The sequence below is a fragment of the Suncus etruscus genome, chromosome 5 (genome assembly GCF_024139225.1).
Source record: "Suncus etruscus isolate mSunEtr1 chromosome 5, mSunEtr1.pri.cur, whole genome shotgun sequence".
Taxonomy (NCBI): Eukaryota; Metazoa; Chordata; class Mammalia; order Eulipotyphla; family Soricidae; genus Suncus; species Suncus etruscus.
Window position 1 is genome coordinate 109,614,998 of NC_064852.1, and position 22,354 is coordinate 109,637,351.

Sequence of the window (22,354 nt, forward strand, 5' to 3'; positions counted from 1 at the left end):
GCCCAGTACTCCTGTAGCTGTGATGATGCAACAGTATGGTTGGTCCCCTGAACTCCTGCCTGCCCTTCCACCAGGAACCCCAGGATTGGGGACTTGGGCCCTGTGGCACTCGGGTGGGCTGGCCCATGTCCTTGTGTCCTTGGGTAGTAAGCCCTCTGTGATCAGGTCCTAGGGCTGCTTCTGGGTGGGACAGTACATATGGGTCCATCTTTAAGGTTCTCGTTGGGTGGCTGTGGACAGGAGGCCTCTGGGTGTTTCTACCTGCCCTCGGACCTCTCCACATGTCCTGTGCCTCTGGGCACCTCTATCTGCTGCTGGGCTGCCAGTGCCCTCTCCACCTCCTGGCACCTGTGTTCCAGGCTGGCCACCTGCTCCTCCAGCTGCTGGCTGCGCTGCCCACTTTTGTGGAGGGCCTGGTGGATCACATCCACTTCTTTCTGGGGAGGGAAAGGAATCCCCTGGGAATATACAAGGGGATGGCTGAGTTGCTGGGCACACGGGCAGACAGGGCTCAGGAGGGGGGCACAGTTCTGTGTAGGGTATATTTTGACCCCTGCTTGGGGTGTGCAGAGTCCTGTGGGAGGTGAGCTCATGTGTCTGGTGCAGAGACAGGGTATTTGTGTAGAGATGGGGTGTCTGTGCAAATAACAGCCTTTTATGTGCTGGACATTGATTGGGCTTCCTCCTAAGCTCAGCCACTCTGGTTGCACCACTGTTACTGTTTCTGCTTATGTGGAGTGGTCTGGGCAGCCACAGACACTGTTTTTTTTTTTTTTTGGGGGGGTCAGACCCTGTGGTGCTCAGGCTGTCCTGCAGGCTGGGGAACCCTCCACAGTGTCGGGGATATAATTGGCCCTTCCTTAGCACCATCTCTGCAGCTCCTCACACACTCCTATGGCCCCCTGGGTCAGCTCTGGCCTTGTAGGGCCACCCTATTGGGCTGAGGATCAGGTCCAAAGGTTGGGTGTGTATGGCAAGGCTCTCCCTGGGATCCTGGAGAGCCCCTGCCTGTGAGCCTGGTGGAGCCTGGGGAGTGGATGCCCCTGGAGGGCTTGAGGGGCCCAGGGCATCAAGGACAGGATATCGGCCCCACAAGTTCAAGTTCTGACCCCGCAAGCCATGGGCTGCAGCAGGGCAGAGGCTGGGTGGTCCCACTGGACACTGACCCATTCTTGCCCTGCCTTGTCACAGAGGCCCCTCGGACCTCGCCCACCTGCCCGGGAGCCCCTAGCACCACCACTGCCATGCAGCCCAATGCTGCTCGTTCTGCACCCACCACCAGCCTGCAGGACTAGGGGCTCAGGACAGGCCTCACCTCTCCCTTGGCTAGACCCCTGAGCCAGGGCTTTGTGGCTCCTCCATGGAAGGGGGGTGGGCACAGCCTCAAAGGGTCCTAGAACTGCGGGACACCTGCTTTCCATCTGGGCTGATATAGTCCCCGCCACCCCTGAAGGTCACCTTCATCAGCCTCTGCCAGCAGCTTCTGCAGCTGCCCTGTGCGGCTCTGCGCCTGTGCCCACTTGCTCTCCTCCTCGCTCAGATGCAGGCTCAGCCGCTCAGCCTGGAAGCGCCAGTCATCCTGGGAGGGGTGAGGGGTGAGGAGGGCAGGTAGGGGTGTGGGTGAACTGGCCAATGGGTGCTGACTGACTTCGGGTATTGGTATTAGATAGAGACAAGGCAGGTGAGCCTGGGGGCAAAGCCATGTTGGGGTCAGCTTGTCCTTCCCGGACTGGGTCACTTGTACATGGGTGGCAGCCTGGGGCAAGAGGGGACACTGCCTAGGCCTTGGGCTCTGCTGCCAGTGTGTAGGGGAGGCTGGCATACTGGGGTGGGGCCCCCAGGACTCTGGGTGGACAGACAGAAGGATGGGCAGAAGATGGCAGAATAGTGGGATAGGGGGATGGAAGGAGAGGCCAAAGAGGCCATGTGCTGGGGTCCAGCTGTACCAGGCAGGGTGTGCCCTACCCGCTGGTGCTGGGCCTCACGAAGCTGCCGGATCACGTCCTTCAGGGCATCCCGTGCTGCGGCCACATCCACCTCAGTCCCCAGGTCATGGAGCACAGGCCAGGGTCCCCGGAGAGGTGAGCCAGGCCTGAAGAGACCCTGGGAGCTACGGATCCCTGTAGTCCAGCAAGGAAGGGACAGGCTGGGGGTAGGAACCGTGGGCCTGTTTCTACCCTTTGAGATAGTTCCCAAAGACACTGACCTTTGATGGGGGAGCCAGGCCGTTCTGGTGAGGTCGAAGGGCTCCGTCCCTGCAGCCCCAGGCTCCGGCGCAGTGTCCCCCACAGTCGGTTGAGCTGATCCTCTGCTGCCCTTCGGGCACCCTGGACTTGGCCCAGCTCCTCCTCCAGGCCTCGTGCTTGGCCACTGGCCTGGTCCAGGCGGGCCTGCAGTGTGTTGGCCCGGCCCGTGGCCCGCTGCAGCTCTGCCCGTAGTGCCCGTGTGGCACTCTGGCTCTCCCGCACCTGCCTCCACAGCCGCGTCTCCCGTGCCTCCCCCATGGCCTCTGCTTCTGCTAGCGCTTTCTGAAGCCGCAGCACCTGCGAGAGTGTCCAAGTTGAGGTGTGAAGCCTGTGCTCACCCTTGGGGCCAGACTCCCTAGTGTGGGAGCCAGACCTGTCCTCATGATACCAGTGCCTTCTTCTCAGCCTAGATAAGGGGGAGCCAAGGGCCAGCAGGCAAGTAAGGCCCCAGCACTGAGTGCTGGGCGGCCTTGATGGGACACCCCATTGTCAGGCAGCCAACACTGCATCTGCAGAGACCCCCAACCCCCTTCTCTGGGCATGTGGAGAGGCTGTCCCTAGGAAGGTGGACCAGGCCCTGATCCGTGGAGCTCTGTCTTCTACCTCCTTGCAGGTCCCCTCACGGTCAGCCTGGGCCTTGGCTGCTTGCTTCTGGAGCTCCCGGGTTTCTTGAACGCCCCGTGCCTGCAACTGTCTCAACTCCTGGGCCTGCTGCTGCCTCTTGGCCTCTAGCGTCTCCACCTGCAGGCAGGGACTCACAGAACCACTCACTGTAGTTCAACAGGGCTCACCGAGGCTCACTGGGCTTCACTATGGCTCAGCACCACACTCACTGGGCATTTGTGCAGGTGTGCCCCAAGGGCCAAGTACATCAGGAGCCTCTCAGGAGCCCTTCAGGTATCCCTCAGGAACACCTCAGGAACCTCTAGGAGCCTCCTCACTTCTCCCACACATTGAGAGGCCCAGCAGTCAAACAGGCTGACTTAGAATTGTGATGGCAACTCCAAATCTCCATGTTCTGACTAGGGGAGTGGCCAGTGGGGACTCTGACATCCACAGATCTCCACTGGTCAGCATCCCCGGTCCCTCTGAGAGAAGGTTCCAGAGCATCCTCTTAAGACGCTGCATGCGGGGCGGGCGGTGGCGCTAGAGGTAAGGTGCCTGCCTTGCCTGCGCTAGCCTTGGATGGACCGCGGTTCGATCCACTGGCGTCCCATATGGTCCCCCAAGCCAGGAGCAACTTCTGAGCGTGTAGCCAGGAGTAACCCCTGAGCGTCACCGGGTGTGGCCCAAAAACAAAAACAAAACAAAACAAAAAGATGCTGCATGGATAATGCAGACCTACCTGCAGAGCCAGCGCCACCCTCAGAAAAGTGCTGGTGCATGCCAGGGGAAAATGTGTGTGACAAGTCCCCATCATGTGTGTGTGTGTGTGTGTGTGTGTGTGTGTGTGTGTAACAAGTGACACAGATCTCATGTGTGTGGAGCCAGGCTCCCCTGTGTGGATCACCCCCGTGGGTCTGTCTCTCCTGTGGGGTCAACCCTCAGGGGGTCAGTTATCCCTGTGGGTCTCCTGGGGTCAGGCTCACCTGTGCATGAAGCCCCTGCAGCTCTCGGCGGGCCTCCCTCAGCTCCTGCTCTGCCTGCTGCAGGCTCACCCGCAGCTGGGTCATGTCTTCCTCGGCCACCTGCCGTGCCTCCCTCAGGACTAATACCTTCTGGGCCAGCTCCTCGCAGCGCCTGGAGCTGAGACACCGGGCCCTGGGGTCCCTCCCAGAGGGCCTCCAGCAGCAGACAGGATGGCCAGGTCTCCCCAGCCCATGCCCTTGCTGTGCCCGCAGTCTCCTACCTGGCCCTGTGATGCTCAGCGGTACAGAGGGCAGCCCGCAACTCCGTGTTGGAACGCTCTAGTGTGGCCCTAGCCTGTGCTTCCTCTTTCCGTGCCTTCCTGGCCTCTTGGGCTTCCCTGCAGCAACCCCGAAGCTCCTCCTGCAGCCTGGCCAGTGCCTCCCGTGCCTCAGTCAGCTGGGCACGCACCCGCTCAGCCTGCGGGAAGAGGAGCAGGAGCACCAGCAGGAGGACAGAGCAGCTCTAGGGCCGGCTCTGAGGTGTGAATACTCAGGAAGAAGGTCCTAGCATCTGAGTTCCCCACTCTACTCATGAACCCGGGACCCAGTTCCCATACCCCGACATGGGACCCAAACCCCAACTTGGGACCCAGCCTCCTGCACCCCAACCTAGCCCTCCCCAACATCCCAACCCAGGATCCATCCCCTAGCCTGGGGGCCCACTCGGAGTGGAGTGGCTCCAGGTCGCCTGCAGAGACCCTGAGAGGTGGCTGGGCCCTATGGGCACTGCAGCCGGGGCAGCGTCAACCCTCTTGGCTGCGGCGCCCGGAAGCTGGGAAGCTGGCCAGGTTCGCATCCGCTCGCTCGCTCGCGTGAGGACTGTTGTTCTGTTTGGGGCTGGCTGAACCCCCCTCGCTCCCTTCCGCCCCCACATGTAGGAGCCTCGAGCATTTTCCGCTGAGCTCAGCAGAAACGCGTCCAGAGGTCGGGACCCTGCGGGCCAACCCACCCTCCAGGGAGGACTTTTAGGGGGGTGCAAGCACAGAAACGCCCCCCAAAGTGGGAAATGGGTTCCCTCTGACCACTTTTACAGCAACCCAATGTGCTCACAGCCACTTCAGAATCCTCTGAGGAGTGTTGTGTGTGTGTGTGTGTGTGTGTGTGTGTGTGTGTGTGTGTGTGTGTATGAAATGGCTGTGAATGTTTTCTGTGTGTGGTTCTGTCATGTGATGACTTGTGTGGGTCTCTGTGAGTTTGTGCAAAGCTGTTTACGGGTGTGACGACTGTGTGGGTCTGTGTACCCTGTGTGAGAGTGTGCCTGTGTGACATGTGTGACATGTGATTGTGTTTGTATGCATGTGTATCTTGTACGTGACTGTGGTATGTGTTGTGAACATGACTTTGTATTGTGTGTGACAATGTTGGATACGACTGTATGCTCTATATTGTGTGTGGCAGTGCAGTGTGACCTTTGTACATTGTGTTGCTGTGTGTGACTAATATGTTTGTGACTGTGAATGTGTGTGATTTATTGTGACTGTGTATGTTGTGTGTAACTGTGGTATGTGTTGTGGGTATGACTTGTGTTTGTAAGACTGGATGCTGTGTGTTGTGTGTAACTGTTAAGCGTGAGAGTATGCAGCTATGTGTGATTGTTGTGACTGGTGTGTGTCTGTAGTGTGTAACTGTTTGTGACTGCATGTTGTCTGTGACTGTTATAAGTGACTTGCATGTGACGATGTGGTACGTGATTGTTGTGTGTAGCCATGTGTGTTGCGTGTGGCTGCGATGTGTGACTGTGTCTGACTGTGTCACATGTGGTGTGTGACCTGGTGTGTTCTGCAGGGCCCAGGCCTGGCCCTCTGCTTTGGTTTCCATGGTAACAGGAGTCTGCCTGGCGCCTGGAAGGCTGCCCTGGACACCCCCCACAGCCTCTCTCAGTCCCTGGCTTCTCTTCACCCACATTCTCCGTCCACCCCCAGAACCCATGTGTATCCTGCCTTCGCCCCAGTTGAAGGCCCCCTGCGCCCCGTGTGGCCACGCTGGGCCTGACTTTGAAATCTGCTGAAAGGAAACTTTCTCTTTGGGCCAAAGTAAACAGCCCGGGGTCAGTCAGCTGCAAACTGTCCTGGGGGTGGGGATGTGGGGGTGGGAGGATGGAGTTGGGGGGAAGGGAGGTAGAATGGGGTGTTGGGGCCCCCACTGAGTCTTGAGGCATCATCTGTTCCTCAGAGTTTACCTGATAACTAGTCAGACCCCCAGCTCAGCCGTCAGAACTCACATCACAGATAATCTCCAGGGACCATCCACAGTGGAGCCCTCATTGAGGCCTCTCACACAGGGACCAACCAGTTAGACTCTCCTCCCACCTCCCCCTTACCTCCCCCTCATCTCTTGCCCCCTCACCTCTCTCCCAGAGCTGCTTCTCTCTGCCGCCATCTCCCGAAGTTTGGTCCTCAGAGTCTCTGTCTCTGCCTGGTGGGCTGTGATGGCCTCCTCGAACTGGGCCTGCAGGGCCCTCAGCTCCATGGCCGTGATGCCCAGCGAGTCCTGGGGGTGCCACTGGGTCAGGGTTTGGGGGGAACTGCGGCTGGGCCTAGACCCTCCTCAGCAGGAGGGACCCAGACTAGGCCATGACCCTGGTGTCCAGGGACAAGGGACCAGCTCCGTGGGTGTCCCTGAAGCAGGAGAGGAAGGGGCTTCTTTGGGACCTCTCCCTCAGGCCTAGGGTGGGTGTAGGGAGGTTGGGGCTGTCCCTGAGCCTGTTTCAGGGGCATTTCCCTGGAACCTGACATTCAGGGTCGTCTCGGGCTGGCCTTGACTGTGCCGTTGAGTTGTAACGGCCAAGGGCTCATGGGCAGGAACATGGATGGACACAGGGATAGACCCAGGGACAGATCTAGACCTTCTCACTGTCCTGCCCAGGACCCCAAAAGGTGTGGGCCCAGAACACCATGAGGTCTCAGGGTGCAGGCTGAGGAATGGGCCCAGGCAGGTCTGCTCCCCACATGGCCTGAATAGCAGCAGGTGGGGACAGAGAGGGCCATGCAGGTGACTGGGCAGCTCTGAGCTGCTCCCCCAGAGTGGCTCACAGGTCCTCCCTGCCCTTCTCTAGGGAGACTGAGGCAGGCAGGAGGGGTTCCTGAGGGAGACTGAAACAGGCAGGCAGAAGGGCTCCCTGGAGGAGGAGGTTCACCTCAGCTCGAGCCTGCTGGCTCTGGGCCTCCCGCCGCACCTGGTCCAGCTCCTGTACAGCCCTGGCCACCTCCTCCCTCAGCAGCTTCATCTTTGCATCCTTTAGCGACAGTGCCTGATACACAGAAAGACAGACAGATGGGCTGGCAGAGAGGGCAGCACACCTTCCCCATGACCACTACCCTGGCCTGCTCCTGACTGGTCGACAGTTTCTTCCAGAGCCCCTAGGGCTCCCTGTCTGTTTGTCTGCTGCCCCCACAGATTGTAGCCAGCTACAGCATCCTGAGTCCAGTAGTCTTCATCCCGTGGCAGAGCATGGCTGCTTGTGCCATCACAGAAGCACCTACTCCCTGCTTTGGGCCCCTAGGACAGACTCGGGGTCACATTTCAGGTACTCGGCCCTGGTGGCAGGCTATTGTGTGACAAACGTATCTGACAGCATGGAGGAGCAGTGCCATGTCCACCTGGGGGGTCCCATGACAGGGGGTGCTGAGCTCATACTTGTCCACTCCCTGCCCTGATCCCGAGACCTCTGCAGTCCCAGGTCAGGGAGGTTTGCAGTCTGCAGCTCAACACAGCCCTGTCCTGGGTGAGTTGCATTGAGGCCAAGCCCTGTGGCCAGTGATGCCATCACTTGCCCCTAGCAAAAGCCTCTAGCAAAGGGGTGTCTGGTCAGCTTGTCTGTGTCTCAGTGGCCTGGCTGGTTCCTGCTGCTGAGGCTCCCCAGGAAGAGCCATTTATACCCATAGCCCAGGGGCCAGCATGTGGGTGGCAGCACAAGCCAGGCTCCTCCTGCTCCACTGCTCATGTCAGCTCATCCAGGACAAGCCCGGAGGCTGTGTCTCACTGCAAGAGGGTCATGTGCACATAGGTGAAGCCACCCTGTTGGGGTGTGTCTGGCTGGATGCCCAGCAGACATGGATGAGTGGATAATGGATGGGTGATGGATGATGGATGGGTGGATGGATGGTAGATATGGATAGATGATGGATGATGGATGGGTGGATGGATGATGGATGAGCAGATGGATGATAGATGGATGATGGATGATGTAGATAATGGATGGGTTATGGATGATGGATGGATGATGGATGGTGGATGGTGGATGATGGATGATGTATGGTTAGATAGATGATGGATAAATGATGGATGATTGATGGATGATGGGTAGATGATGAATAGTAGATGATAGATGAATGGATGGATGATGGGTGGGGGATGGATGAGTGGGGAATGAATGGATGGTGGACTAGCTAGATGTGTAGATGGATGAATAGACAGTGGATGAATGGATTATAGATAATGATAAATATTGGATGAATGGTGGATGGATGGATGGATAAATGGAGTTTGGATGGATGGTGGTGGGTGATTGTAGGACCATAGGCTGTTAGGACAACCGAGGAAGACAGAGGGTATAATAACAGTGTTCCAGAATGGCAGAGCTCACAGATATCCTACAGGGTCAGAAAGGTCAGTAGCAGTCAGTAACACCTCCTCTGGACATCCCCAGCCCAGGCACCTGTTGCATCTGGTTTTCCATCTGAAGGATCCTCTCATCATTCTCCTGTCGTAGACTCTGAATTTCCTCCTTCAGAGTTTCACTCTGGGCTGCACTTCTTGCAGCCAGCTCCTTCTCTTCTGTCAGAGACAGACTCAGGCTCTCCTGGGCACAGATGAGTACAGTGAACGCCAGGAGTGATGACTCAGTGAGACCCAGGGGGATAGTCCCATGGCCAGAGCATCTGGGGACACCCGGGAGGGACAATCCTGATGTCGGTACAGCTGGGGACACTAGGGTGGGATCGTTCCAGGGCCAGAAAAGCTGGGGACACTAGCCTGCTGTGTACCCTGAGTAACCACGACTGTCCTCTGCCCTCAGTTCCTCTCTTCATGCATGTGCCTCTCCCATAATGAGCTGACCAACACATGGCTGCAGCTGGCCCTGTCCTTAGCTCCACCATGAGGTCCCTCAGGCTCCCATGGACATCCTGGGGTCCTGGTCAACCTAAAGGTGTCTGGACCCACCTTCTCCATCTGCAGTCGGGCCAAGTCCTTCTGGTGGGCCAGGCCTTCCTCCCGCTCCCTCCGGGCCTCCTGCTGCTGCTGCTCCAGGTCCTGCTGCAGTGCTGCCACTTTTGCTGCAAGGGACAGAGGATTAGTCAGGGACAGAGGATGGGTCAGGGACAGGGGCAAGGCAAGACCCTGCATCCCCACACCCTGAAAGCTGCAGTAGACAATGTTGTACCCATTGGGGTGTACAGGGGAAGGGTCTGAGAGGGAACAACTTGATTCATGCAGGGCCTGAATTCTTCTGGGGTTCTGTGGAGAGAAGGGTCCCTGTGAAGAGGGGCCCATGGGGAAGGGCCCTGGGTGCAGGCTCACCTTGCAGCTCCTGTCCTGTCTGCCGTGCACTCTGGGCCACTCCTGCCAGCTGCTCCTGCCACTCAGTCACCTGCTGCTGGGCCTCCCAGAGGCTGGTCTCCAGGGAGTCTCTCTCAGACCTGCGGGATGGGAAAAGCAGAACTCCAGCCCCTTCTCCTTGACCTCCACGAACCCCAGGCCCCAGAAATTTGCAGGGCTCGATGCATAGCTGAGGTGGTGGGAAAGCAGAGATGGGCAGAGGTGGGCACCAATGTGCTGTGTGCCAATTCCAGAGACAGAGTCCCACATTGCCTTGGCCCCCTCTGCAGGAAGGAGGACCCCAGGGCACCACATCTGACATGGCCCCAGAGGATAGCAAGGAAGCTGTGTGGGCTGTGGGCATGAGGGCTGCGACCTGGCTGGGCAGCACTGCTGGGCCGACACAGGAAAGGCCAGAAGAAACTAGTAGCCACACCAGCCACCAGGGTGAGCACAGTGTGTGTATGCGTGACATGCCATGGAGCCCCAGCCAAGCTCAGGCTGAGCTGGAGAACGTAAGGCTCTGACCAGCTGCCTTATGTGGTTCTGGGTGCTGGAGGCCCAGGCATGGGCTCTGGGAGGAAGATTCCCTAGAAGGTTCTGGAAGGGCTCGGTGCAGAAAACTGCCTCCACAGACAGTGCTGCTGGGAGGAGGGAGCAACTGTTTCCTCTTTACTCCACAGCTGTCCTTGGTTCTGGGGGACTATGTGAACCAGGCTCCCAGCTACTTCAGAAAGGCCCAGGAGTGACAGCCATTCAGGATGGCTGACCTGGAGTGTTTGCTGGAGGAGAGTGGCATAGGGCAATGACTCTGGGCACATCTGCCCACTGTAGGAAGAATTGTTAGAGCTGGCAGCACTAAGGAGGGAGAGGCAGGGCCAGGGGGCACCAGAAGAGCATCTGAATGCAGCCGGACCTGAAGCCTACAACTATCTATGGGCAGCTACTCCTCCTCGTCCTGCCTGCTCAGTGCCACTGGGACACTACAGAGCTGGGTCACTCCAATGCTGGGTGGAAGACACGTCCCCAGGTACTGAGTTTATAACCTTTCCCCACTTCCCTACACTGAAGTCCGTGGACACTCATATGGGACTCGGTACCTGAGCTCTGCCGCCTCCTCCATCGTGAGTTGGCCCTGCCGCTCCAGGGCCTCCTGCTTGGCCAGCAGCTGTGCCCGCTCAGCAGACAGAGCCTCCTTCTCTTGCAGCACTCTCTGGAGCATGCTCACCTGGGTGCCCTGTTCCTGAAGGCTCTGAGCCAGCTGTTCCTCCAGTGCCTGCTTCTCACCTGTGACCTAGGAGGGATGGGGAGGGGGTTGCAGAGGGCTTGGAGGTGGTAGAAAGGGAGTGTGGGAGGATCACCCCCACCTCGGCATCTTACAGTGAGGATTGGCCACTTCACCTGCCACGAGGAAGCAGCCTGACTCAGCCTGACACAGGAACATGCCCTGCACAAAGAGCAGCTGGCTGTGCTGGATGAGAGACCGACTGCTGCTGAGACGTGGCCCACAGAGCAGCCATGAGCCAGAGAACAGTGAGGTTAGAGAGCAGCAGCTCTGGGATCTGGCACACCTGACCTCTGGGTCTGACCATGCATGTCCAGCTCCAAGGAGTGAGTGAAGAGAAATACAGGGCAAGTCCCGCACCCATCTCCTGATTCAGCCCAGGCCGGCACAATCCTCAGAGGCCCAAATGGGCCCGGGAGGCCAACTCCAGCCTTGTGTGGATGTGCCATAGGAGGGAGCACTCTCATTCCCCAGACTCGCCAGAGCCTTAGGAGAGGACAGTGTGGTCTGGCCAAGGAGGAAGCAATGAACTGACCACCCAGAGGGGCATCTGTGTGCTCACTTCTACCTGGAGGAACCCTGAGTCCCATGAGTCATCAATGCAGTCAAAGAGGATCATCAGCAATGCTGGGACATGGGGCTGAGAAAGGGTGCAGGATTTGTCCCCACCAACTTTTGGAGTCTCAGAAACCTGGAGGACTGAGCCAGTCACCCAGAGCACAAGTCATCTTGAGCATTAGTTATCTAGAGTACGAATCTTTCAGAGTATCAGACACCTGGACTATCAGTCACCAAGAACATTAGCCTCTGGAATACTTGTCACCTGGAGTATCAGACACCTGAAACATCAGTCACCTTAACTCATTGGAATATCTATCACCCGGAGTACCAATCACCTGGAGTATCAGTTGTCAAGAACATCAGTCACATGGAATAAGAGTCACCTAAAGGGCCGGAGCGGTGGCCTGTTGAATAACAGTCCTGGATGGGGCTGGATGGATAGTGAGGCCTTGCTCCTCCAGCTCGGACCACATGCCTGCAACTCTCTGCAGCCAGTGGGTCTGAGGGTTCAGGGTAGCCTCGAGGAAAAGACTCACAGCAATCAGGTTTCAGGAGACATCAGCTTTATTCAAGGCCCTAGCCAACAGGAGTGGCTTCTATCATAACCTTTTATGCTGAATCCATATTTAGCCCTGCATTCAACAAGTTTCTTCTCCCTCCATCCTGTCAGCTCTCCATCTCCTCCTCTCCCAGAATCTCCCTAATCAATCCTCCAAATCCCCCTTCCTGCCACTGAGGCAAACCTTTTCTTACCTTCCAAAGACCTCTCCCAGAAATGGGCAGGTCTTACCATCAGGTAAGATTACACAGGAAGAATGGGGGATGGGGGTAACAGTGGCCAGCGGTAGGACATTTGCCTTGCATATGGCTGACCCAAGATGGACCTTGGTTCGATCCCACAGCATCCCATATGGTCCCCCAAGACAGGAGCGATTTCTTATGCATAGCCAGCAGAAACTCCTGAGCATCACTGGGTGTGGCCCAAAGTGAAAAAAAAAAAAGTCACCTAAAGTCATTGGAGTATCTGTCACTTGGATACTGGGTGTCAGTCACTGGGGCAATCAGTCGCTGGAGATCAGTCCTGGAAGGCTATAGTAATAGGAGCCTGAGTCAGAGAGTCAGTCCCTGGAGGGCCAGTGTAAACAGTTCTGTCCTCAGGGCTTCTGTCAGTTTTGGGGGCCTATCCCGGAAGACACACAGACCCTGGGACAATAAGAGGTCAGATTCCACTGGGGTCCCCTGGGACACACAGACCCTGCTTGGACTGGAGAGAGATCAGAGGGAGAAGCAGAAGTACAACAGGGTGTCCCTTTCCACTCTTCACAGATATACAGGACTTCCTTCCCATCCTGCACCAGGAGTGAGGATGTTCCTCCCAGCCATAGAGACAGACAGAATGTTCCTTCCCATCCTACACCACGTAGAACCTTTTCAGACAAGACCTCAATCTTACTGACAATACAGGGGCCATCCAAAAGGTGAAATGGTCTGTCCCACTCAGGTACCACATTGGTGACAGAGGACAGCCCAGACACAAGCCTGTGAACAAAGTGCCGTTTGCAGAACCTATTCCCCAAATCCAGTCAAAGCCTGGGTGGATGGTGCCCTTGACGGGTGCTCCCTGATAGGATACCAGTGTAGGAGCAAACCACAAGGTCAAGCTCCCCACAGCACAGCTTGACCCAACAGAGGTTGGCACTCCAGGGAGAGGTGGGAGCCAGAATAGGGCAGGGCTGGTCAGAGCCTGTCCTTTCTGGCCCAGGACATGGGGAGCTCCAGGGGTGGGCCATGCCCATGAGGGACATGGAGTCCTACTGTGGGGACATAGAGCTTGACCATGGGTGACCTATAGCCTGACCGTGAGTGACCGAGAGCCTGACTGGGTGACTGGAGCCTGACCATGGGTGACCCAGAGCCTGACTGTGGGTGATCTGGAGCCTGTGGGTGACCCAGGGTCTGATCATAAGTGACACAGAGCCTGAGCATGAGTGACCTGGAATCTGACCTCTTATTGTCCTGGGTGTGTCACATGGGTGAGTCCTAGCCCGACTCTGGCACAGGAAGTTCCAGGCAGAGCTGCCCTCATGGGGCCTGTCTGGGCAGGTGCCTAGGAGAGGGGAAGGTGCTTTTTGGGGCTGGGTGCGACCTGTCGAGTAGCCTAGACTGGGGGGCTGAGGACACAGACCTGGCCCTGGGTACTGGACAGGCCTGAAGGATCATCTTCCTCCCACAGTCTTTGTCCCCCATGGCCTCAGTGGCCAGCAGAAAGTGCAACTCGTCAACCCTATTACTCAGGCTCCTGGGAAGCAGCAAGGTCACCCCATATGTACACCCATGCAGGACAAATGATCAGTTCACACATGGCCCACCTCTCCATGATGGTCTCGAGTTCTGTCTCTCTATGTTGTTCCTGTGGCCCATCTCTGCCTTGTACCCTGTAACCAGCCTTCCCCTGTGCACACAGCATACATGGGCCTCAGCTCTCACCTGACCCAGTTGCTCTTTCAGCTCATCCTTCTGGCGCCTGAACCTGGCTGCCTGGGCCTCCAGCTGCTCCTCCAGGCCCCTGCTCTCGGCTCCTGCCAGCTCTAGCCGCTGCTCTGTCCTAAGCAGCTGCTCTCGGGCCTCTGCCCGCTCCCGCTCCAGCACTATCCGCTGCTCCTGCAGCTGGGCCCGCTCCTGCTCCAGCTGACATGGGGATGGGTGCTGAGGTCATGCTTGTACCCCCCAGGCCCCACAGGGTCACCTCTCTCTCCCCAGTCCCCTGTGGGAGATAGTGAGGCAGGAGCAGTGGCAGGACCTGGCCTCACCTGCTGGACCAGGCAGCTCAGGGTGCCCTTGTCCTGGGCCAGTTCCTCTGTCAGCGAAGCCACCTTGGCCAGGGCGTCCCTCTGACCCACCCCCTCTGACTTCAAATGGGACACCAGCTGCTCCAGGTCTGCTTTGCTGGACTCAGCCTACAGTGGAAATGGGGACAGGGGTCCCTTGAGCAGTGGCGCCTGAGCATGGCACGGGGGATTTGGGGCATGGACACAAGCCTGGAGGGAATGCGGGGATCGATGGTACAGCCCACGAAGGGGTGACAGGAAAGTTGAAGAGGTCAGAGCTTGGCCAGGCATGCTCAGTGGTCATCGAGGCAGTGCCCATGGCTGGGGGGGATGCTCCAGGGTGGTGGGGGGTATGGGGGTGGAAGTGGGAGAGGCTGGAAAGGCCGTGTGTACCCGGGCCAGGGCGCCCTGCAGGCCTGCGCGCTCACTCTCGGCCAGGTCTCGTTGCAGCTGCACAGTGCTCAGTGCCTCCCGGGCTGACCCCAGCTCTTCCTTGAGTCTTGACACAGTCTCCTCCAGCTGCTCCAGGCGGCCCTGACTGAGTCAGAGGGCAGAAGGGTGAGAGCCTCAGGGGGGCCCACAGACAGGCCAACAGCAGCAACTCCCCACAGAGGTCTCTTGGGGAAGCCTCAGAATCAGACTGTGGTCCTGGTCAGTGGAGACCCCAGTTCACATGCTGCGGCCCCTCTGCTGGGGCCACAGTGGGTTCTGGGGGAATTTGGGGCCCCCACTCTCAGAGGAACAGTAAAGCAGGTCCCAGAGGGCACTGAAAACAAGAGCCCAAATCACCTCTCACAGGTTCAGGAGTGGAGGCCAAATTTCTACCTGTCTCTGGGGCCCACCTGCACTCCTTGTGCCTCCAACCACATCCCACATCCATCCTTTACCTGCCCTGCCCACTCTGCCCACCTGCTCTAGCCCTGCCCACCAGACCCGCTCACCTGCTTCTCAGCTGTCTCCTGTCCTGCTCCATCTGCTGGGCCTGCGCCTCCTGCTGCTCAGCTCCCAGCCGGACGTACCTCTGCAGCTCCTGGTTCATGGCCTCCAGTCTCTGCTGCTCCAGCTCCCAGTCTGCAGCCTGGGCCCTCAGTTTCCCCACCTCAGCCTCCAGCGCTGCCTTCTCCCTGGCCGCAGGCAGATTAGGGTGGGGCACTTCAAGGGACCTGGGGGCTAACCAGAGCTAACCAGGGACCTGCTGGGAGCCAGGGGGTTTGTGGAGAGGGCTGGGGTGTGGCAAGCACTAGGCAGGATCAGTGCAAAGGGCCCTCGTGAGGAAAGGAGGACCCTCTGTGGTCAGTGCTGGTCTGTGCTGGGGACTGCATGTGGTCAGGGTCAGGGAACCTGTCCAGTCAGTGCTGGTCATGCCAGGGCTCTGTCCCCTGTGTCCCACCTTCCCAGCAGCTTGCTGGACACTCTGCAGCTCTGTGCCTGTCGCCTCTGTGCCTCAGCAGCTTCCCTGAGGGTCTCCTGCTCCCGTGTCCCTTCCTGCAGGCGCTGCCATGCTGCCCGTTCCTCGCGCTGGCTCTCAGACAGCTGCTTCCGGAGATGGTTTGCCTCCTCCTGGGAGGCCTCCAGCTGCAGCCGCAGATTCTGAGGGCAGATCCACAGAGCCCCTGATACAGGCCAGCAGGGAACACCCCAGCCCCCACGAACCTACCCTCTGACTCTCCCATTCCAACTGTTCTTCCCAATTGTCCTTCCCCCAACAATTGTCTCATCCCCCACTGCCCCACCTGTTCCCGCTGTTGCCTCCTGGCCAATGCTGCCTGTACCGCCTGCAGTGTGGGGTCTGGAACCGATGGAGAGTGGCCCCGGGTAGGGGACAAAGCCAGCTGGGGGGACACCGTGCGCTGAGGGGTCCTTGGGTGGCCCTGCTCCTCCTGGCCTTCCAGGCCCTGCATATCAGCCTGGGCCACCTTGGTGCAGAGGGCAGACAAGAGGGGTGCTGTGCTCACCGCTGCACCCCCACCTCCGCCTAGCAGGGCACTTTCCCAGGGACCAGTGACCACACCTGTGTGATGCTGCTCAGTACCCGCTGCAGGGCTGCCACCTCCTCCATGCAGTCCTGGTGGCCTCTGTGACGGTCTGCCTCCTGGGCCAGGCAGGACCTCAGTTGGGGGACACCTCACTAGGATGCCCGTCCCTCACTCCCCACCCACACACATACCTGAGCTTCAGCCCGGAGGGCACAGATGGTTTCCTCCTGCTTCGCCGCCTCCTCTCTGAGCTTCTCCATTAGCAGGGCCTGCTCAGAGAGTCTGGACAGGAGTGGTCAGGGCCAGAGGACACCAGAGGGCTCCAGGAAGCCGCCATCCCCTCCCAGGCACCCCGTGCCCACCTGGCCTGCCTTCCCCATGCTCACTTGCCCTCCCTCCCCGTGCCCACCTGGCCTGCAGTGCCACCTTCTCGGCATCCCAACATCCCTGCAGCTGCAGAAGTTCTCGTATTTTGTGCCGCATGTGGCCATCCGGGCCTGGGGAACCTCGTGCCTCCTGCCTCAGGGTAGAGTCCAGGTGCACACAGGCTGTGCGCAGACGCCCGGCCGTTCGGGCTGCATCCACCCGCATGTCGGCAAGGCCCCTGCATTGGCAGCACCTGGTTAAACCCCCAGGGATCTCCTGTCCACGTCCCTGCACTGACATGTCTCAGCAATTCCAGGACAGGACCAAGGATAGTGCTGGCAAGGATGGGGGGAGCCCCTATTTCATCTCAGGATCAGAGGTTTCCAACCCTAATGGCTGACATCCCCCTTTCAGGAAGAAAATCTTTCAGAACCCCCTGAACTCTCCTCCCTTCCTGAAACAAGCAAAAAGTGCCCATAACTGGGAACCCGCCCCACGATGCTGGTACCCACCTGGATCCAGGTGGATCCCTGGATCCAGCTGGATCCCACTCGACCCCAGGGCAGCCTCACCTGTCAGTGGCCTCCCGCAGCTCTGCCAGGTGTGCCCTGAGTGCAGCCACTTGCCGCCACAGCCGCAAGAAGGCCTGGGGCTCCCCGGGACGAGGGTGCAGGAACTGGAGGGGACACGGACAGGGGTTGAGGCCTGGACCCCAAGGCTGGACACGAGATCAGGGCCACCTATGGTGGGGCCCTTGACAGCAGGTGAGGAGAGATGGGCGCCCATCCTCGGCAGGGTCAAGCATATGGTCGCCAGGGCCCAGGCCAGGCTCTCAGCCATGGTGAAGGACCCAGACTGGGCCAAGGGGTCAGGCAGCACTGCCCTGACACTACTGGCAGGGACCCTAAGTATGTCTTGGGGAGCATGAGACAGAGCCAAACACAACACTAACATGTGCACATATAGACACATGAATATACAAACACAAATATACACGAACACAGACACACAAGCATGTACAGAGGCACATGGACAAACACTGTCACATGAAAACAGACACAAACACACAAGCACATGAACAGGCATATAAACGTAAAGACACACCAACATGGACACTAATATACACATGGACACATGCACAGAGAAATACAAACACACACAACGGACATATGAACATATACAAACTTACAAGCACATGAATGCATAGACACATGAACAGAGACACACTAACACATGGACATGAATACACACATGCAGACCTGACCTGCAGACATATGAACATATAAACATGTGAACACAGAGATGCACATGAACATGCACATATAAGACACGGCACATACACACAACAGAGTCACAGGTGCCCAGTACACACCAGCACAATCACACAGACCGTAACCCTGGCATGAACACTGTTGCCCAGAGTGTAGGAGCTGGAGGGAACTTAACGGCCAGAATGAATGTGCCCCGACTCACTCAGCAATCCCAGACCCTGAAATGATGCTGTTGGGGTGGAGCCTGTGACAGCTTATGCTGTGGGGGAGCCCCAATGCTCACCTCCACCCCGTGAGCCTTGAGGTGCACCCTTCACCATTTCCCCCACTGTATCTGCTGCTTCCAGGATGGGCTCAGTGTCTGTGAGCTGAGTGTGTGTGGGGGCGGCCAAAAGCAGTGCATGAAAGACTCCCCTGAGGATATGGGCTCAGGCTCACTCTCAGGGCTCCATGGTGCTCCCAGAAAACCCATAGTCTGTCTCAGGGGTACTGCTGGGTACAGAGCACTCCAGGGCTCAGGAGAACAGCAACCCTGGGCTCAGACAGGACTCACCATGGCCTGGATATGCAAAGGCTCACTATGTACAGCAGGGGATAGGACAGACAGGGATGGATCAGGGCTCGATGGAAGATGAGTGGAGGGATGGATCGAAAGATGAAGGAAGGAATGGACAGATGGAAAATGAACAGAGGGATGGAAGGATAGACATACAGATGGATGGAAGGCTGGACAGAGGAGGGGGAATGAAATACCCTGGGCCCAGGGGAAAAGCCCCCTAGAACAGGGCTTGAGGCTGCAGTGGAAGGGTAATGTGTGTCCTGAGGAAACACCGGAGCCCCGAAGGCAGGAGATGCAGACACAGCTCTGACCCTGTCCTGGCAGGGGAGATAGATCTGGGGTTTGCAGGGGAGACCATCCTCAACCATATGGGATGTTGGAGATAAAACCTGGGTCAGCCACATGCAAGGCAAGTGCCTTAACAACTGTGCTATCTCGCCGTCCCCTGGACTGCATTTTTTTATTTCTTTTCTTTTCTTCTGGTTTTTTTTTTTTTTGGACCGCATTTTTTAAAAAATAAATTTTCTTCATTGAAACATCTTGAGATATAGTTACAATGTGCTCCATGACTGAGTTTCAGTCATACAATGCCCAACACATTTTTAATTCTACGGTGAGCTCTGGTCAGGAACGACCTGTCATGTTGGGAAGTTTATGGTCATTGTGCCCTGGGTCCCAGGGCTTGTGCCACAGCTTTGACCAAGGTCCAGTCAGGAGGGGCAGTTAGGGAGACCTGCTTGTAGGGCGGGCGCTTGACCCAAGTCACCTCTTGTTTCTCCAGGAACCCCCTTTCTTGGTCCTGCTGCTGGTCCCTCCAGCAGTGCAGAGAGTGCCCAGGGGATGGATATGGCCACTAGTCCTCCCCTACCTCTCTCTGCTCCGTCCAGTGCCGTGCCTCTCTCTGCTCCAGTTTGGCCCTTAGGTGCCCCACGCTGCGCGCTGCAGCCACCAGCTCCCTCGCCAGTGCCTCGTTGGCAACTCTCATGTGCTCCAGCTGCTCCCGAAGCACCGCATTTACCTGTGACAGGCCCGAACCCCTGCAGAGGGGGAGCCCCACCATAAGCTGGACCATGGCCCCCATCTCCTTCCTGCCACTCTGTCTTGGACCCTGTGCCACACCAACTCTCCTGCAGCCCCACTTGGAAGAGGCCACCCATTCCCACCACCCACTGTCCATGCCTACCATCACTGCCTGTTCATCCACAGGCCCTTACCTCTGCTCTGAGGCTTCCAGCCGGCCCAATGCCTCCTCCAAGTCCGCACTATGAAGCAACTCAGACCTCCTCAGCCGTGCCTGCGCTGTGTCCAGACGGGCCTGCAGCTGGGGTTCACAGGGTGCTCAGGCCACATCCAGTGGAGACCACAGTGGAGTTTTCAGGCCATCTCCAGGGGTGAGGGCAGCAGAGTGCTTGGGCCACACAGAGGCGAGACCCCATGGACCAAAGGCCAGATTGGGCCCCACTCACCCCCTTGCTGAGTGTGTGGCACCTGGTAGCCAGCTGATCCCGCTCGGTGCCTGCCTGGGCCAGCAGCTCCTCCAGCCGGGCCAACTCGTCCCGCAACAGCCGGTTCTCCTCCTGCTCTGGGGAGGTGGCCTGAGGGGCCCCTGCATGGCATCCAGTCACGAGGACACTCTAATGTCAGGGCTGGGGTTCCACCCCGACGAGGGTGCCAGATCCCAGCAGTCTTAGGTTCAGGGACAGAAACAGCCATGAACAGATCATGAGGGGTCGGACACAGGGCCCAGCGAGCGGAGACCACAACTGTGGGGTGCCTGAGCCCCCATCCCAGGTCTAGGGAAACTGACCCCCAAGACCCTGCTTCTGATGGTGCGTGGTTCTGTCTCATCTAGCAGTGTATGTCCCAGGGCTCACTCTGAAATGGGCCCTCATTCTGAAACGAACCGTGGGCAGGACTCCAAGGCTCTTAGATGAGACAAGAGGCCAGAGTGTGTGGGTGGGTAAATCACAGCCAGAGGGACAGGGCAGAGGGACAGTCAGGATAGAGGGACAGTCACAGCCACAGTTGGCCTGGTCTTTCATAAGGACTCAGAGGAGGACCAGGTCTGCTCATCACTCGCTCACCTTCAGGAGGTCCCTCGCCTAGACTGCTGGCCACGATATCACGGATTCTGGCTGGCACCGGGGCAGGTGGGATCCTCCAGTTGTCCCCACGCATGGTCAGTGCACGGTCTTCTCGATGCGCTCCTGGGCCCAGAACTGTGTCCTGCAGCCTCTGGAATAACCCAGAGGGTCCACAGATCTGTCACTGTCCACAGCCGGAGAGGAGGGGGCTGGCCACCCCAGGACACCTAGCGGGGGTCTCTGGGTGACATTGCCAATCACCATTGCTGATGGCTGAGCGCAGACACCCAGACCACCTCTAGAGAGGGAGGGGTGGGGGAAGGTTGGGGATGAGGCTCCCCTGGGGTTTATAGAAGGGTGAAGGTGCCCCCAGCCCTGACCCATGAGCCAGCACCCCTGCATCATCCCAGCTCTGACCCACTTGCCCCTCCACAGGCTCCCTCCTTCTGACGGCCTCTTGCTGGCCCCCGCAGGACCTGAGGTCTGTGGGAGGGCAGGACTGTGAGAGTGAGGGCACTGAACATATGCACCCGAGTGTGTGCCTATGAGTGTGCACCTGTGCATGCATCTGCACACCTGCCTGTAGGAAGTGTTGTATGCATGTAGCAGGTATGTGTAAATGCACATATGGAATAGGTCTCTGTGTAGGCATGTGCGAAACATGCATCTGTGTGCCTGTGTGCAAGCATATGTATGCATGAGTGCCAATGTGCATGTGTGTGCATGTGTGAGGCTGCCCCCAAGGAGGAAAACCTGCAACCGGAAATATCCCCAAGAGACATCTAGAAGGGAGTCACCCAACTACACTGAGGTCAGTCCTGACCGCCTTTGGGTCGTCATAGGCACCCTGGCCCACACTCCAGCCACGAACCCCATGCCCAACTGCCTGTGTCTCTCCTGTGCTGAATGGGTCTCGGCCCTGGTACCAATGCTGCCCCTGTGTGGCTGTATGTGGTGGTACAGGATGCCTGCTGAGGGGCTGAGGAAGAAAACAAGGCCCAGGCAGGGTAGGGAGCAGGTCAGGCTGAGGTTGGGGTGCACTCCCCTCTACTCTGTGCCTCCCCCAGCCAAGGCCATGCTCTCCTTGGCACTCTGAGAGCTCAGGCTTCTCAAGGTGGAACACATGGAGGCTTTCTCTTGAACCTCACCTTTCCATGGGGTGTCCCATCTCCACAGTCTGCCCAGGCTTCTTGGGGCCCAGGAGCAGTTCCCGAGAACATGGGGTTGACACAGTCCAGAGCTGCTGAGCCTCTCAGAGATGAGGCAGCTTTTCCCAGCTAATAATCCAGGGAGATCTCGTGGTTCCCAGATTCAGGTCCAGACAAGGGCCACTACAGGAACCCAGAGTCCAGCCTGCATTTGACTAACTGTGAGGGTGCTTGGACCCAGCCCCCACAAAACAGGCAGAGCAAGGCTGGAGGAGCCCTGGAGTGTCTGCAGGGGGGTCACCAGGCCTGCCTATCAGCACCCAGGGGGTACAGGAGATGGTCCAGGGCTTTGCCCCACTCAGTTGGGTCCTGACATAGACAGCCCCACTCAGTCCAAAAGGCCCCAAGGCTCTGTGCTGAACAGCTTTGTTGTAGTGAGTGAGGGGTCACCGTCCCCCACCCACTCCCACCTCCCCACTGAGAACTCATGTGGGTCCCTTGAGGGCACAGATGACCCCATCTGTGGTTTGGGGGTACATGCGGGGATATTCAGGGGTTACTCTTGGCTCAGCACTCAGGAATTACTTCCGATTGTGCTCAGGGGACCTTAATGGGTGTCGGGGATCCAACCTGGGTGAGCCATGTGCAAGGCAAATGCCCTCCCTACTGAGGTATCTCTCTGGTCCTCCCAGCAGCTTTTCCCTGCTCTGCCGGCTTCCCATGCCCAAAGCTGGGGGAGATGTTAGAGACAGGAGGGTCTGTCTTCAGCTAGAAAAGTGGTGTGGGCATGACACCCATGAAGGCCCAGCTGGGGCCAGGAGATGGGGGTTTGGGTGACTTGAGGGGAGGAAGGGAAGGGATGTG

General features: G+C 58.2%; 1 protein-coding gene across 1 annotated transcript in view; it reads right to left on the reverse strand.

Moving 5' to 3' along the window:
• The window catches only part of CROCC2 (ciliary rootlet coiled-coil, rootletin family member 2), a 24,037-nt gene continuing 1,683 nt past the window's right edge, over nucleotides 1-22,354 (reverse strand). Inside the window, exons 2-28 of the mRNA XM_049773818.1 lie at nucleotides 20,343-20,493; nucleotides 19,725-19,864; nucleotides 19,473-19,579; nucleotides 19,127-19,295; nucleotides 17,001-17,104; nucleotides 16,472-16,666; nucleotides 16,254-16,344; nucleotides 16,098-16,178; nucleotides 15,820-16,002; nucleotides 15,477-15,676; nucleotides 15,028-15,210; nucleotides 14,480-14,624; nucleotides 14,069-14,215; nucleotides 13,746-13,946; nucleotides 10,513-10,706; nucleotides 9,395-9,513; nucleotides 9,038-9,150; nucleotides 8,532-8,675; nucleotides 7,011-7,124; nucleotides 6,221-6,364; nucleotides 4,096-4,292; nucleotides 3,836-3,992; nucleotides 2,850-2,987; nucleotides 2,207-2,543; nucleotides 1,966-2,120; nucleotides 1,459-1,579; nucleotides 1-437 (exon numbers count right to left, since the gene is read on the reverse strand). Coding sequence (XP_049629775.1) covers nucleotides 211-437; nucleotides 1,459-1,579; nucleotides 1,966-2,120; nucleotides 2,207-2,543; nucleotides 2,850-2,987; nucleotides 3,836-3,992; nucleotides 4,096-4,292; nucleotides 6,221-6,364; nucleotides 7,011-7,124; nucleotides 8,532-8,675; nucleotides 9,038-9,150; nucleotides 9,395-9,513; nucleotides 10,513-10,706; nucleotides 13,746-13,946; nucleotides 14,069-14,215; nucleotides 14,480-14,624; nucleotides 15,028-15,210; nucleotides 15,477-15,676; nucleotides 15,820-16,002; nucleotides 16,098-16,178; nucleotides 16,254-16,344; nucleotides 16,472-16,666; nucleotides 17,001-17,104; nucleotides 19,127-19,295; nucleotides 19,473-19,579; nucleotides 19,725-19,864; nucleotides 20,343-20,493 — 4,257 coding nt within the window. The 3' untranslated portion in view covers nucleotides 1-210. The remainder of the gene's footprint in view (nucleotides 438-1,458; nucleotides 1,580-1,965; nucleotides 2,121-2,206; nucleotides 2,544-2,849; nucleotides 2,988-3,835; nucleotides 3,993-4,095; nucleotides 4,293-6,220; nucleotides 6,365-7,010; nucleotides 7,125-8,531; nucleotides 8,676-9,037; nucleotides 9,151-9,394; nucleotides 9,514-10,512; nucleotides 10,707-13,745; nucleotides 13,947-14,068; nucleotides 14,216-14,479; nucleotides 14,625-15,027; nucleotides 15,211-15,476; nucleotides 15,677-15,819; nucleotides 16,003-16,097; nucleotides 16,179-16,253; nucleotides 16,345-16,471; nucleotides 16,667-17,000; nucleotides 17,105-19,126; nucleotides 19,296-19,472; nucleotides 19,580-19,724; nucleotides 19,865-20,342; nucleotides 20,494-22,354) is intronic.